Genomic DNA, 16030 nt, shown 5'->3' with positions numbered 1-16030 from the left:
TTAAGTGTTAATACTTCTATTGCTTTCCCATTTTGTAACTGACTCTTTTCATTTCATTTAAATGTCTTGGTGACAAAGAGAGGGGTCCCAGGGTTCAGGTGTGATCTCCCCCCCCCCCCCCCCCCCCCTCCATAAAAAATAATTAAATTACAGGTGAACAAAGGTATTACAAATGTACAAAATCATATACCAATATAAAATAGTATGGTATTTATGGACATTTTAATAGTGTGACCTGCAGGAACTGATGGGCAGAATACCCTAGAAAAGATGTTTATAAAACTGTTGGCTGCATAGAGTTGTTTTTGAACTGATCATGGGGTGGTGGGGGTGTGGGTGGGTGGCTTTGGTGGAAGGGTGTCAAGAGACACCACAAGGATGGACCTAGGAAATATTTTAGGGAGGGGACCATGGGCAAAAGGGCACATAGAGCAACTCGCTGAAAAGGGCACATAGAGCAACTCGCTGAAAAGGGCACAGAGCAACTCGCTGAAAAGGGCACATAGAGCAACTCGCTGAAAAGGGCACATAGAGCAACTCGCTGAAAAGGGCACATGGAGCAACTCGCTGAAAAGGGCACTTCAATGAAAATTGTAAATAAATTGTTTAAAGGAGGCACTTAAATTTGTTAAGGGGAGGGACAGGTCTCCCTGGTCCCCTTCATAATAATAATTATTTTATTTATTGGGTGACTGCCTTGTTTAGTTGGTGGTGTGTGTATATAAAACACATTTCCTGTTTTCTTTAAAAAGAGTTTATACAATACCCACTTACCCTAAATAATTTGCCTAAAAATATAAAAAGATTTGAGCCTATTATCTACCCTGATTTTTATACGCCAGTCTATGATGGGTCCTATTATGGTATGGTGTTGTCTGTCTATTCACTTTTTCTTGTCCGGACCATATCTTGCATACAGATGCATGCATACATATGACCATCAAATCTCACATGTAGGAACAACTTAGGATGGCTGTGTGTCGCGTACTATTACTAGGTCACTGTGGCCTACTTTTCACGGGCTACTGCATATAACAGTAAATCCTTGTCCGGATCACATCTTGCATACAGATGTATACAGGACCATCAAACCTCACATGTAGGAACAATGTAGGATGGCAGTGTGTCATGTATTATTACTAGGTCACTGTGACCTTCTTTTCACAGTCTACTGCACATAATAGTAAATCCTTGTCTGGATCATATCTTGCATACAGGACCATCTAACCTCACATGTAGGAACAACTTGGGATGATGGTGTGTCACATAAAATGACTAGGTCACTGTGATACAAATAAATCAAATAATTTGTCTATATTCACATACTTAGTATCTTAATATGTATGGTTTTCTAATAAACTTCTGATGGGTGTATCATGTACCTCACCGGTACTCTTGTTCTGGCTCATGTAATCGAACCATACAATTTATTATTACATATTATTCTGTTTGGCCTGATTAGAACATAGCAAGTCATGTTTAAAACATTTTGATTAATCGAGGAAAAATAGTATCACCACAGGATTAAGATATCATAAATCTTTGTAACATGTCTTATGTGTTTGTCATATTTCATGTAGACATAAACTAATTAACGGCACATCATTAAAAGTTGGAGAATAACCTAGTAAGTACCGGTAAACAAAATATATATCTAACTCAGTTTTAACCAAACCTTGACTTGCTAGTTTTTCCATCACAGGGTAGATTTGTTTACTAAAATTACAAATAATAGAAAAATATTGCATTGTGTTTGCAGGTGGTTCTGCCACATGGATGATGATACCTACGTGAACGTCCCAAAGCTGTTGACGATGCTGCGAGGCTACAACCACCGGGAGGACTGGTACCTCGGCAAGCCTTCGCTCAAACACCCCATCGAGATCATGGACAGGGACAAACCAGGGGTGGGTATCTTAATGGGGCTCACCCAGTCCATTGTGTTGTTAGCCAGTTCATACGTTTTATGCAAAGTGGCAAATAAAATTATTCATTTCAAAATAATTTTATGGAAATATTCTACATGTCTGAAAATTAGTTAAATGAAGCAATACTGTATGTATACATTTTGATAGTTATATTAATTGTTGCGCAGACTAGCTTATACCAGCCTCATTCGTCTAACACAGATATACTTAAATAAACATACAATGTACATACAATAACTATAACAATAACTTACGCTGTACAGGGCCAAATTAGCCAAGTGGTAATTTGTATTATAAAGTGGCTACATCATTTAGTTTTTGACTAAACAAATATTCCTCCAATTAACCACATTTTAATAATTTTTAATGAAATACTTGACATGCCAGGTACATACATGTATCTGAAAATTTACTAAACCAAAATTTGTTCTAGTGTCCTGCTTATTTCAAACATTGACATTATCCTAACATTTCTCAAACAATAATCTACAGCAAAGTACTCTTATAACAAACTGGAAAGAACCATGATAGTTAGTTTGTTATAGCAGTGGTTCGTTGTACACATTGTACAAGTTGGTTCTTAATGTATAGGAATATAAAACAGGACTTTACGATATGTTCGTTCTATGCAGTAGTTCATTCTAAGCATGTTCGTTATAAGTGTACTTTACTGTATTAGAAAAAATATATTTATAATAACAAAAATTAATAATAAATAATTTAAAGTCTGATTTGCTTAAAGAAATTAATGCTAAATATTTTCTGCTGAAACTGTATGACATACTTCCTTAAAAAAGGTTAATAAAACTTAATGACAATCAAACTAGCATGGCAGTTACATACCAATCTGGCTTGGATTTATTAAATTTTATTTGATTTTTTTTTTTAATTGTTTGTTTATTTTCAGCAAAAACTTGCATTCTGGTTTGCTACCGGTGGAGCAGGATTCTGTATCAGCAGAAGTTTGGCCCTGAAAATGATGCCCTATGCCAGGTACCGTATGACAGGAGAATATTTTGTTAATTGTCAGGGAAGTCATGGGGCGGTGCTAGCTCAATAGAGCTCTTGTCTGAGGTACTTTTGAAACCCTTTTGTGGATCCATCTCTGACAGGGTTTACTGGTGGGATTTAGCTCAGTCACTTGAGTGGTTTTTTCAGATGCTTCCATCACAGGGTTAAATCACCTCAGTGGATCCATTCAACTAATTCTGTTTTTTTCAGATGCTTGCATCACAGGGTTAAATCACCTCAGTGGATCCATTCAACTAATTCTGTTTTTTTTCAGATGCTTGCATCACAGGGTTAAATCACCTCAGTGGATCCATTCAACTAATTCTCTTTTTTTTTCAGATGCTTGCATCACAGGGTTAAATCACCTCAGTGGATCCATTTAGCTAATTCTGTTTTTTTCAGATGCTTGCATCACAGGGTTAAATCACCTCAGTGGATCCATTTAGCTAATTCTGTTTTTTTCAGATGCTTGCATCACAGGGTTAAATCACCTCAGTGGATCCATTCAACTAATTCTGTTTTTTTCAGATGCTTGCATCACAGGGTTAAATCACTTCAGTGGATCCATTCAACTAATTCTGTTTTTGTCTTTGTCCAACCAGTACACCACAACTGGTCAAAGGCCGTGGTATGTGCTATCCTGTCTGGGAAAGTGCATGTAAAAGATCCCTTGCTGCATTAGGAAAAATGTAGCGGCTTTCCTCGGATGACTATGAGTCAGAATTACCAAATGTTTGACATCCAATAGCTGATTGGGTGGGACGTAGTGCTCGCTTGATGCGCAGTCTGTTTGGAATCAATCCCCGTTGGTGGGCCCATTGGGATATATCTCGTTCCCGCCAGTACACCGCAACTGGTATATCAAAGGCTGTGGTATGTGCTATCCTGTCTGTGGGATGGTGCGTATAAAACATTGCTTGCTACATTAGGACAAATGTAGCATGTTTCCTCTGATGACTACATGTCAGAATTACCAAATGTTTGACATCAAATAGCTGATGAATAATTAATCAATGTGCTCTAATGGTGTCGTTAAAAAAAACTAACAGAAAACACCCTGCGGTTTTTCCTGTCCAAGCAGTGACTCAAAACTGGTATATCATAACTGAGAACAACTTGACTGACCCTGATAGGCTTTCTGCCAGAGGGTACGAAGGGTAAAATTTGTACCGGTACACTAAAATCTTAGAAATTAATAGATACATTTTTGTAATTTTTAGAGAGATTATAATAAAAGAACTGCTGTTTAAAATTTGAATGCAGTGTCCAATTTTAAAAGATTTCAGACTCTTAATCACCCTGTAGGGTCACTTATTATCATCTGCTTTGTTTTTATTATGTACCCTCAAATTATTTTCTGGCAGAAAGTTTGCATGAACATAAACATTTGCTTTATATTTTAATATCCATAATATGTAGAAAATGCATTTGAAGAACAACAACATGTTTTATTATATTTTGAGATTCTATTTTAACTATTAGATATTAGTTATGAGGTAATAACTAAAGACATTTCCTGTTTCAGTGGAGGTCGTTTGATGACGATGGGAGAGAAAATCCGACTTCCTGATGACTGTACAATTGGTTACATTATAGGTAGGTTTAGAAGTTGGAAAGTTGTTCAGTAGATCCAGATGTGATCTCATGAGGGTAGGAGGAATTGGTTACATTATAGGTATGTTCACAAGTTGGACAATTGTTCAACAAATCCAGTTGTGATGTCATGGGTGTAGGAGGCACAGTGATTATTACAGTGCCAGATTATGTAATTTTACCTCCCACCCCCATCCCAGATGTTCAGTAATGCTGAGTACATCTGTAAGGATACTATGTTTCTATTTGTGGTATACTTAGTTTTATACAAATTCTCAAAAGACATTTGTATAAAGCACTTTTACTAAGTCAGTTTTATAATAATATCTTTGGTGTAACCCAATAACATCTTTTTAAAAAACGTCATTTTATTGACTTTTTATTTCAGACATTTAAAAAAAAATATATTAAATATAAAAATGTTTAAAATGTTAAAATGCTTTTGAGACCACTGCTAAAATTGTGGAGTTGAAATTGCAGAACACCATGATATGGTGTTTTTTAAATGGCCTAACACATCAGACTTTTCAGAAAATATTGTTAATTGTGCAACAAAAATTAGAAAGTTACACAATGTAATGTTTGAGCCAATGAATTTTAATTTTATTGTATTTCACTGTGGCTGTATCTATTCATGAATGAATTTTAGTTTTATTGTATTTGACTGTGGCTGTGTGGATTGATGAATGAATTGTGTTTTGTTGTCCAGATTACATTCTGAAGAAACCGCTGACAGTTGTTGATGGTTTCCACTCTCATCTGGAAGCTCTGTGGCTGATCCACCCAAATAACCTTCAACATCAGGTATTTACATCTTCAGTGATCGATCTAGGGGAGGGGGGTATTTACAGCTTCAGTGATCGATCTAGGGGAGGGGGGTATTTACAGCTTCAGTGATCGATCTAGGGGAGGGGGGACACGTTCAGGTAGTTATTTTTTATACACCCCAGGTTTAAATAACCTAGCAATTCATAAATGTTTTTAATCCTCTTACAGATGGTATCTTCCCTGAAATATTATTTGATTTGCATGTGGTAATGTGAAATTTCATTTGTCATACATTTCTGAACCAAAGTAATTGTTTGTGACTGATAGAGGATTCTTAACAGTGAAAGATGATGTCTAAAAGATAGTTGCGAAATGCCACTATCATTGATATGCGGGTGCATGTCCAACAGTGACAATAAAAAATGTCTTTGAATGTCTGCAAACATTAGGACAACCATGAACTCACAGCACGTTTTAAGTACAAGCGCCACTCAATGTTGGAAAAGTATTATGGATCTTCAAAGGAATTCAATAAAAAATATCCCTATATATAATGTTTTATTATTGAAAATATAATGTTGGTTCAGGGTACGGTTTCTCATGAGTTATTGTCCCTTCTCTACAGTGTCAAACTGCAATGTCACTGTTTATGTGCAATTTTCGTTTTATTTGGAAGAACACCTATATTTATTTTTTTTAATTTAGAAAAGCATTATTAAAAAGATCTTCAGAGACTGCCATTTAGATATGAGTATGTGGAAAATTAATCTGTTTTATTAATGTGGTTTCAATGCAATGTTATACTTAGTACTAGTTTCGTGATTTCACGATGTTAAAGTAAGCGTATAGACCTACTTTGATTTAGGAAAGGATAATTGCAGGTCATTTGTAGGTTTTATTACCAGTACTGGGTTTGGATCCCAGTCGAGGCATGGGATTTTTAATCCAGATACCGACTCCAAACCCTGAGTGAGTGCTCCGCAAGGCTCAATGGGTAGGTGTAAACCACTTGCACTGACCAGTGATTCATAACTGGTTCAACAAAGGCCATGGTTTGTGCTATCCTGCCTGTGGGAAGCGCAAATAAAAGACCCCTTGCTGCCTGTTGTAAAAGAGTAGCCTATGTGGTGACAGCAGGTTTCCTCTAAAAAACAGTGTCAGAATGACCATATGTTTGACATCCAATAGCCGCTGATAAGATACAAAATCAGTGTGCTCTAGTGGCATCGTTAAATAAACCAAACTTTACTTTGTAGGTTTTATCTGATTACCTTTTGAAGTATTTAAAGAAATATTTACATGTTTTGTTGTGTGATTATTAGTTATAACGTTGAGACACTGCTTAGACAACTTCATTCAAGGTAATAATGTTGTGTCATAGCAATGTTGTGCAGTAGATGTTATGAGGAATAACTCTAGATACAAAAATCTAATCCTAAATATTAGTTCCTGAATTATCTCAACTAGTATGGTGTTGATAATGTTATAACATTATTCCATAAAGCTTTAATACTCTTATCATATACAGGCCTGCAGGGGATGCATATTACAAATAGAGGAACAGAGGTGTGCAAAATGTTTGTGGGTGGTGGTGGGGTAGTCTTTTTGCTCGTAAAGCAGGTAATTTCCACACATTTACAATTTTACTGATTTTGTTTAAAACAAAAAAGATGTGTACTGTGGAAACCAATAAATTTTGAGCCTTGAAAACCAGGGTTTGTGACTTAAAAGAAGATGTAATAAATGGACCACAAATACCCAGTGTCTACTTAGTGGTTATTTGTTTTGGTTAAACATACCAAAACAATGTAACATACCAGCGAGAACACTGTGTTACTAGTCTAATTAATCCAAGAGGAAAGATTTTGCTAGTGTTTAGATTATATTGAAAATGTGTAGGCTCTAACCAATACAGTATTATAATATGGTGGAGTGTTAGTGTCACAAACTCATTGATCTTGGAGGGTTTGTGTGTGTAGTTCTAATTCTTTGTCATAGTGTAATACACTGGGTTGTGAACTAACACAGTTGTGGTTAATATAGAGATGTGATACTGGGTCAGTATTGACCAAACATAACTACACATATGTGTGATACTAGACATCCAGAAATTCTACATTGTTTTGTGCAGGGAATGATAACAAATAGGTAGAGTTTAAGATTCAGATGAAAAGCAAAGGAATGTTTGTTTAATTCTTTGATCATACTTTGTTGTCACAGAGTAAATGATAGAGTTTTGTATGATAGACGATATCAGTAGAGGTTTGCCAAGAAATGGTGCATAGAGTACGGTACATGAAGACCATGACATTCTATTTTCGTTTCTTTCTTTTTGGTCAAAATCAAGTTGGAATGCTATGACCACTTAATACTAGTAGAGTGCACTCACATTTATTATAAACAGAGAAATTGTATCAAGTCTTATTGATGATTCAGGTAAACACTAGCTAATTTCAGTAAGAAAACAGCTGTTTATTCAAGATGTATAATTGTAGTTTTGTATGTACATTCCTCATTCAGTTTCAGTCTTGGCTATATGTACATCCATCCATCTGTGTATGATGTATCGGTTTGTACTTCTATAACAGTCTGGTTATTTTAGGGAATGATTGTTGTTTTTTATAATTATTTTTTTCCTTTTATCTGATTTCAGCTCTTTTTGCATAAAGTAGCTTTCACAAGTATGACTTAATTTAAGTGAAAATGCTGAAAATCACATTTATTTAAAATATATTGGTTTATAGTACTTGAATTTTTAAAATTCAGAGTCATACTTAAGAAGTTTTCTCCCACGGCAATTTGTAAAAGAATTGCCATGGATGAAACAGTCCACCGATGGCAATTTTGAGCCTGCCTATGGCAATGTTTTAGAAAGTGACATTTGCAGCAAATAAACCTGACTGAAATGCTATCTTGTATGTAGACATCTTTTAAAGGTGCAAATGTTAAATATTGCCAAATAATGTACACCAGGTGCATACATTTTGCCAATGTTGAGGAGCTTTACCGATGGCACAAAAGTGCTTTCAGTGATGTTACCTATGGCAAAATATATCTCAACGGCGGCAATTGCCGTTGATGCCGCCATTAAGTTTGAGCCCTGAAAATTCAGTTCAGCTTTTATTATTACATTTTATTATTACATTTTATAAGTACATGACTTTCAAATGTATCACTCCTCTGTTTGGTGGTGGGTTTTTTCAAAGGTGGGAGGTATTTTCTTCAAACGATTTAACTAATAACAGGAATATATTTTTCAAGTGTGCAAAATAAGTCTACAAATTATTTTTGAAATCGTTTGTAACTGTTAATTTTAAAACCTAACAGTTTATCACATGACTGTAACTTTGATAACTGACACACAAACCGAACAACCCTTTGCATGAAATATGCTCATCTTTAAGATGAACTGACTTGTTTCAGATAACGTTCAGCTATTCTCGGTATGGTGACAAGATGAACACAGTCAACGTTCCAGGCTTCACGGAACTAGAAGATCCTTCGCGGTAAGTTACTGTCCTCTGTGATTTTATTACAGGAAAACATTGAACAGATCTTAACTACTTTTAAGGTTTGTTTTGGGTAACTCCACCACTGGAGCACATTGATTTTTTAATCATCGGCTGTTGGTTGTCAAACATTTGGTCATTTTTGACACATAGTTTTAGAGGAAACCCGCTACATTTTCCCATGAACAGTAAAGGATCTTTTATATGTACTTCCCACAGAGAGGACAGTACATACCACAGCCTTTGATATACCAGTCGTGTGGCACTGGTTAGGTAGGAAAAAACCTAATCAGAGAATGGTTTATATCTGAGGTGATTCAGTCCTACGACTCAAGTGCCTCAGTCGAGTGTTCTACCAACTGAGCTAAATCCCTTAAATGGATGTATATAAGTATATCATTAATATATGTAATAACCCCAAAATGGCTGGCTCTAATGTTTAGGCCATAAAATAAATTGAGAACACTCATTCAGGTTACCGGGTGAGATGTAGCCTAGTGGTAAACCCCTTGCTTGATGTACGGTCCATCTAGGATTGATCCCTGTTGGGGGGCCCATTGGGTTATTTCTCATTCTAACCAGTGCACCATGACTGGTATATCAAAGGCTGTGGTATGTGCTATCCTGTCTGTGGGATGGTGCATATAAAAGATCCCTTGCTGCTAATCGAAAAGAGTATACCATGAAGTGGCGACAGCGGGTTTCCTCCCTCAATATCTGTGTGGTCCTTAACCATATAACCGTAAATAAAATGTGTTGAATTCCTTCCTTTTCAACATGATTAAGTGAAAGCAACATGATATATTAAACATTTCTGGTTATAAAAATAATTAGCAAATTGTACTGTAATTTAGCAAAATAAAATCAGGTAATGGTTGATATTTTATTAGAAAAGAATATGGTTTCTGCAATTTGTGAAATTTTATAGATAATTTTGCTAAATTTTCTGCTCAACCATAGCTAGACCTGTTATTTACTCAAATATAAGAAAAACATAGAACTATCACTAGAGTGAGAGCAGTGATGTGAATAAATAAAGTAGTTGACATAATGTGTGTTTGTGAGGGACTTTAATAACAAAAATAATGAAAATTGTAATTTTTATAAATTTGTTATAACCTGAAGGTACCCAGGTCTGTATTTTATGGGAACTTGTACGTGGATAATCAGAGACTGTTTACTTTTACTATTCTGGATGTGTATGAGTAAAAGTAGTACCTAATACACATTAATATTGTGAATTTAACCATAAAATTATTTGTTTTTCTTTCCTCTTTTTTCAGGATAAAATCAATTCATTGTTTCTTGTTTCCAACCTTTAGAGAGTGCAAGAAAATTAAATTACAAACTCTGGCGACCTTCATTTCAGCAGCAAATCATTTTCAACCAGTTGAAACGTGAATAGTTTCATAGAACTTAAAAAAACCCAACATACACTGCCTGATTTATTGTAGAAGAAAAATTCATGCAAAATGGAACTTTACAGACAGCACTCATGAAACACAGAAGTGGAAGTGTAATAGCTGCCATCAAATAATCTGATGATTTTCCAAGACAATGTTAATAAAACTACCAATATGTCTCATACCACATCTCATTATTGGTACTTTGTATATGCCTCTGGGACGATGTTTAACTCCAATGTAGAATCTAGATTCTAAGTTTAGCCTACCACACACAAGAGCTGCTATCAGCTATGCAATTTGGTCGCAATGATGAGCTAAGTGCGTAGCTACAGGTAGTTTGCTTATGACTGTCAGAATGACACCACTGTTGACACAGAATTTTTCCATTGGTCACTTGGTAAGCTTAGCGGATAGCTCACATAGCCTACACACAATGACATTTTTGCCATGCTTGACCAGAAAGATTAAACACAATAAATATTTTCCTCACTATTATGAAAGGCTAAAAAAAAATCAGAAAAATGTCTCAAGTAACTTTTGATTAGCTGATAGCTCTTCTGTGTGGTAGGCTTTAAGGCGCACAATTTGTATGGCATTAAAAATACCGAATCAGTGTTCTGGGGTCTGTGCTTCTAAAACGTCTTAAGGTTTAGACGTGAGACTACAAGTCTCCAGAAGCCTGAATCCATGGTTAGGTTATTTTAGGAGTTGCCTTAGCGTTACAATTGGCCGTAATGTAACATAATATGATATACATCCCACAGCATACAGCTGACAACGTAGTCATTATCACAGGATAAATAGTCCGATTCATGAAAAAGAATGATGGGTTAACTTTCTAGTCGTTTTACCTTTCCAAATACCTAGATCTTCCTTGATAAACATTGTATGATGTCTGTTTCTTCCAAATGTTTACATGTATTGCTAACAGTGATTTATTCCATAGTTTATGACTTAAAACAAAAGTTGTACAGTGATTATTATAACGTGCATGTAGGCCTATAAATGTAAAAGAAGATTTTATTTGTTAATATTTGTTATATATTCTATATTTTGTTGTTGAACACACGAATGTGTAAATGTTTTCTCAAGTTTCTAATTCTGATCATTCCTAAGCCATAAAGTTTGTTCATCTTGGAGTTTTATGGATACAACTAGCCTTAAAATGAGTTGGGTTTTTTATAACCTGGCTTCCCTGTTTAGTCATTGTTTTCTTAATTTTATTTTCTTCCATATTTTTGGACAATAAAATAGTATATGCAGCTCAGGATACACCAAACCTGTATTGTCATCTTTTAATTAAAGTGAAATTAACAAAAACAAAGTTTTATATTTTGACCAGAATTATATTTTTAAAAATTAATTTATGCTGTTGAAAGATGTTTCAGATCACATAACTACATGTGTGAAACTCAGATGTGAAACCAACACGATTTCAAAACGGACTACGTTACTGTAAACCATAAAATATTGGCTATTTTAAAATTTAGGGAAATCCAAATAAGTGACATATTAGCAACATAAAACTTTAGCACGGTCATCATATCAGAAACTAAAAAAGAATAATCTTAAGTTGTAGGTTAAGCTGAAATAATGTTTTTGACCAGTTTATACATTATGCATCTTACAGACTTAAATTTAGTACCGGTAAACAATTGCAGTAATGTGCATGCTGACTAATTATTGTTGTCTGCTATCCTTTTGGTTTATTCAATAGCATGTAACCATTGTTATGTGTTCAGTTAATCACACAAACGTTTTTCACAATAGTCTGTTGTACCTGTAGGCCTACATCTCTTTAAATTTAACAATCTTGAAATTTTAGCATTTTGTATGGCCTCACTAAATTTGATAACATTTTATGCTCGCTAACATTTCCATATTTACAGTATTGTGTAGACATGCAGTTTGTCACCACAGTTTAAAAAATATGCTCAGAGGTGAGATAGTTATTATTATAAAAAGTATTGTTTGAGACTACATAATTAAAATACATTGTGACATTGTGGTTTCTGACTCCTAATTACATCCATGTATACTGTCTGGGACCCACATAATTATATGTTTGGTTTGGGACCATTTAAATATGTAAATTGTGGTTTCTAATCTACGTAAAAGTAGAGTTTGGGACCTTAGGCCTGCTTACCATTAACACGATTTGGCGAACAAGTTTATTGATACAGTACACATATATGCAGTATATTTTCCATACACTTGATTCTGCATGCAGGCATTTAGGATAAAAGTCGATTATGAGCAATATTTTTCATGCACAAGTTTTGCACAGCGGTAACATCTTAGCATGAAGTATTTACTAGTAATCCACTTGCAAAAATGTAGATATGGAAAAGCCCATTTCTGAGTGAAGAAAATAATTTTTGTCTGTTTAAAGAACGTTTCTGAAAATTTACATTATGGTTTCAACAAGTTGATCTTATTCCATTTTGATGTCTTGATAAATCGAACACGGAAATGCACATGATAAATCGAACACGGAAACACACATGATAAATTGCACATGGAAACACACAAGATAAAACGTGTTTATGTAAAGCAGGCCTAATAATAATAATGAATGTGAACTACAGGACCATCTAATTTGGTGTCTTACAATTATGTTAGATTTAGCATACCATGTGTTTTGTTAATTTCATTGTTTTTGTTCTTTGTCCATCTGTCCGTCCATCCATTGTACGCTTATGACAGTTCAGAAACTGGCCTTTCTCTTTCAGTGAATTTGTGTGGCATATCTCAACATGATATTAATGCTTTACTTTTGTGATTTTACAGCTGCTGTCGACTGGCAAAATGTGGTAGCTCAATATATACAGGAAACCCCTTTTAACCAGACCCCCACAGGACCAATTAAAAAGCCAGTTTGGAGGAGAACCCAGTTGTGTTTTGCACTAATGTTTACAGGTGTTTGGCTGTATATATACTAAACATCAAAAGAAATGCAATTATGATTTTCAGCTTTAACATAACAGTTTGTTTCTTAAAAGCACAGACTCTAGTTTCAGTCCATGAAAATGGACACTAAGTTAATTAATCTGCAAACCTGCAACACACATATGGATACGGTTATAACAGAGAGAAGCTAAAGTCTGTGTCGTTGAAATGGGGGAAATATTGTCTGAAAATCATTATATCTCTGAGGAATGTGCGTTTTTAGAATTATGAAAAATGCATTTTGGGATGACCAGAACCACTTCAGGTGTGTACTAAAATGAATATTCTGAATAATCAAATATAGGTAGGGGCCTACTTATAATTTAAATTATCAAAATACAGTCGAACTTGTATATAACAACCACTCAAGGGACCAAAAGAAAGTGGCCGTTAAGGACAGGTGGCCTTTATATAGAGGTCCCAAAATATTCAATCGAGACCCTAACATATTTCACAAATCTCATTATTAACTGTTGTAACAGTTTGATTTCCTTTGTTAATTCCAATACCCCAATACTTTCTAGCACTTAAACAATCTTTCTCCGACTTCCTGATACTTCTACTCTACAATTTTTTCGGTGACATTTTGTTTGACAGTTGGTTCATAAATAAATAACACAAAACTGAAATTTGCATTTGTTTAATTGGGATTAATATTCAGGTGACATGTTTAACTCATTACTAGTTTTACGTTCCCGCTAATCCATTGGTATGGTACTTGCATTGGGATTACGTCGCGACCTGCAAACAGAACAATTTTGGTAAACAAAGGTCGCGATTTACCAAAACATACCATGATACCGGCAGACTAAATTCATTAATGTCTGCTGCTTGGTGCAAACTGCATGTGAACAACAGTCATGATGATTGACAGTGGGGAATACTCGGGGCACCTTGGTTATAATTACCTTTGATTATACCGCAACAATCAGATACCGTAATACATTCTGCTTTCATAGGCTACATTCAATGAGAAGTTGCCTTGTTACTGAGGAACAATTCGAGCAGAACTATCGAATGCAAATTATGCAAACGCCGGGACCGAACAGCTGTTGGCATTTACCAAATTAACAAAAGGATTAAAATAATGCTTAGTATTAGTAAATGTATATTTGTTTACGACAATAATATCACAATAAGTTTTGTTTAGTTTTTTTGTCGAGTCAATCAAATCGCCAAACTTTCCGGTCACGTGACAAAAACAGTCACTGTTACAATGGCGGCTTTCAGAAAATAATGGGATTTATTGGGAACTAAATCGCTGTACGATCATATGTGGTGGGAAGAATTTGATTTTTTTTGGTTAAAATAATATTTTGGCCGCTAATGCAGGTTTTGACCTTATTTTTGTTGACAAATAGTGGCCGCTGGCCGCGTTAGACAGGTGGCCGTTCTATAGAGGTCAAATAAAGAAAGAAATGAGTTGGGGGGACTTTGGGGTGGCCGTTATGGACAGGTGGCCGTTATATAGAGGTGGCCGCTAGACCAAGTTTGACTGTACTCCTGTAATACTGAAAAATATGTTGTACTTGGTGTTTAAAAACCAGGGTCCGTCACTTTAAGAAGGGATTACGTATATTAACATATTAAGATTCAGTAGAATTTTAGATTGATATACAGTTTATCATTTCACAGACTTGAGCGTTTGTAATCAAGTAGACTTATTTTAATAACAAACTAACCATAACTCTGATTTGCATTTCTTTTAGTGTTCAGTGTATAATTTGTCAAGTTCCCGCGCAGCCTGGCTGAACTCTGCTCATGTTTAGTGACTTCAGGCCATATTTTTAGTGAGAAATACCTGTATATTTGTTTGATGACACAGTTAAAGCTGAAAATAGATCTTCTTATTTAATTAAAAAACAGAAGTTTGTTTTGTTTAACAACACCACTAGAACACATTGGCTGTTGGTTGTCAAACATTGGTAATTTTGACCTATAGGGGCCTAGTCTTGGAGTGGAAACCCGCTACATTTTTCTGTTAAAAGCAAGGAATCTTTTATATGCACCATCCCACTGACAGGATAACACAGTTGTGGTGCACTGGCTGGAACGAGAGAAATAACCCAATGGGCCCACTGGTGGGAATCGATCCTAAACCGACCATACATCACGCAGATGCTTTACCACTGGGCTTATTTAAATATGCAGAATAGATACTTGACATTGTATTTCCCATGACACTATGATCTTCCTTAGCCTTTAAACACAGTTGCCAGTCTTGGTTGTGTGAAATCATGTTAATTCAGTGCTCAAAATGTACCGGTATTAAAAAATTATAACAGACTTGTTTATTACTGCATTTTCCCCAGATATGCCGATAAGAGAAAATACAGTTGTTTATTAAAACTGTAGGTGTGTTTGTATTTTGTATTAGGAAATGTTATTAGCTGGTGTGGAAAGATTACAACTTCAAGGACCAATTTAACTGATATTGTTGAAATTGCTTTTCTCTCGGATGTTTTATTTTCTGAATATAAATGTAAATATTTTTATTGTATATTTCAACCTATATTTTTCTTACAAAAACTTTTATCATATGTTGTGAAATGATTGTATTTTTCTTAAAATGTATTCTGTGACTTGTTGATATTCTTTTGTTATACAATACGTGCAAACACTTTTTGTGAAATACTGTATACTTAACCTGCAATATATACCATTATTTCATATGTATATTATAGACTGTTTATTGAAAATATGGGACCAGTTTTGACATCAAAATAAAAGTATATCATACTATAGTATTAGAGCATTGCGCGATGACCAGGGCCCCATTCCACAAAGCGATCTTAGCCCTAAGATTGCCTTAAGTACATCTTAGTGCCAAGATCGCTTTGTGGAACGGGGCCCTGGACCAGGTTCA

The 16030-nt window shown here is 35.1% G+C and overlaps 1 protein-coding gene across 2 annotated transcripts in view; it reads left to right on the top strand.

The window, feature by feature from the left end:
- LOC121378484 (beta-1,3-N-acetylglucosaminyltransferase radical fringe-like) overlaps positions 1-11490 on the top strand; it is a 38672-nt gene extending 27182 nt beyond the window's left edge. For both annotated transcript variants that reach the window (XM_041506674.1, XM_041506675.1), the window contains 6 exons: positions 1760-1907; positions 2836-2921; positions 4465-4535; positions 5242-5336; positions 8724-8806; positions 10093-11490. In XM_041506674.1, coding sequence (XP_041362608.1) covers positions 1760-1907; positions 2836-2921; positions 4465-4535; positions 5242-5336; positions 8724-8806; positions 10093-10210 — 601 coding nt within the window. In that variant the 3' untranslated portion in view covers positions 10211-11490. The remainder of the gene's footprint in view (positions 1-1759; positions 1908-2835; positions 2922-4464; positions 4536-5241; positions 5337-8723; positions 8807-10092) is intronic.
- The last annotated feature ends 4540 nt before the right edge of the window (positions 11491-16030 follow it).

Source organism: Gigantopelta aegis, chromosome 8 (genome assembly GCF_016097555.1).
Source record: "Gigantopelta aegis isolate Gae_Host chromosome 8, Gae_host_genome, whole genome shotgun sequence".
Classification (NCBI taxonomy): domain Eukaryota; kingdom Metazoa; phylum Mollusca; class Gastropoda; order Neomphalida; family Peltospiridae; genus Gigantopelta; species Gigantopelta aegis.
Note: the sequence above shows the minus strand (reverse complement) of the source record. Positions and strands in the feature narration are given on the sequence as shown.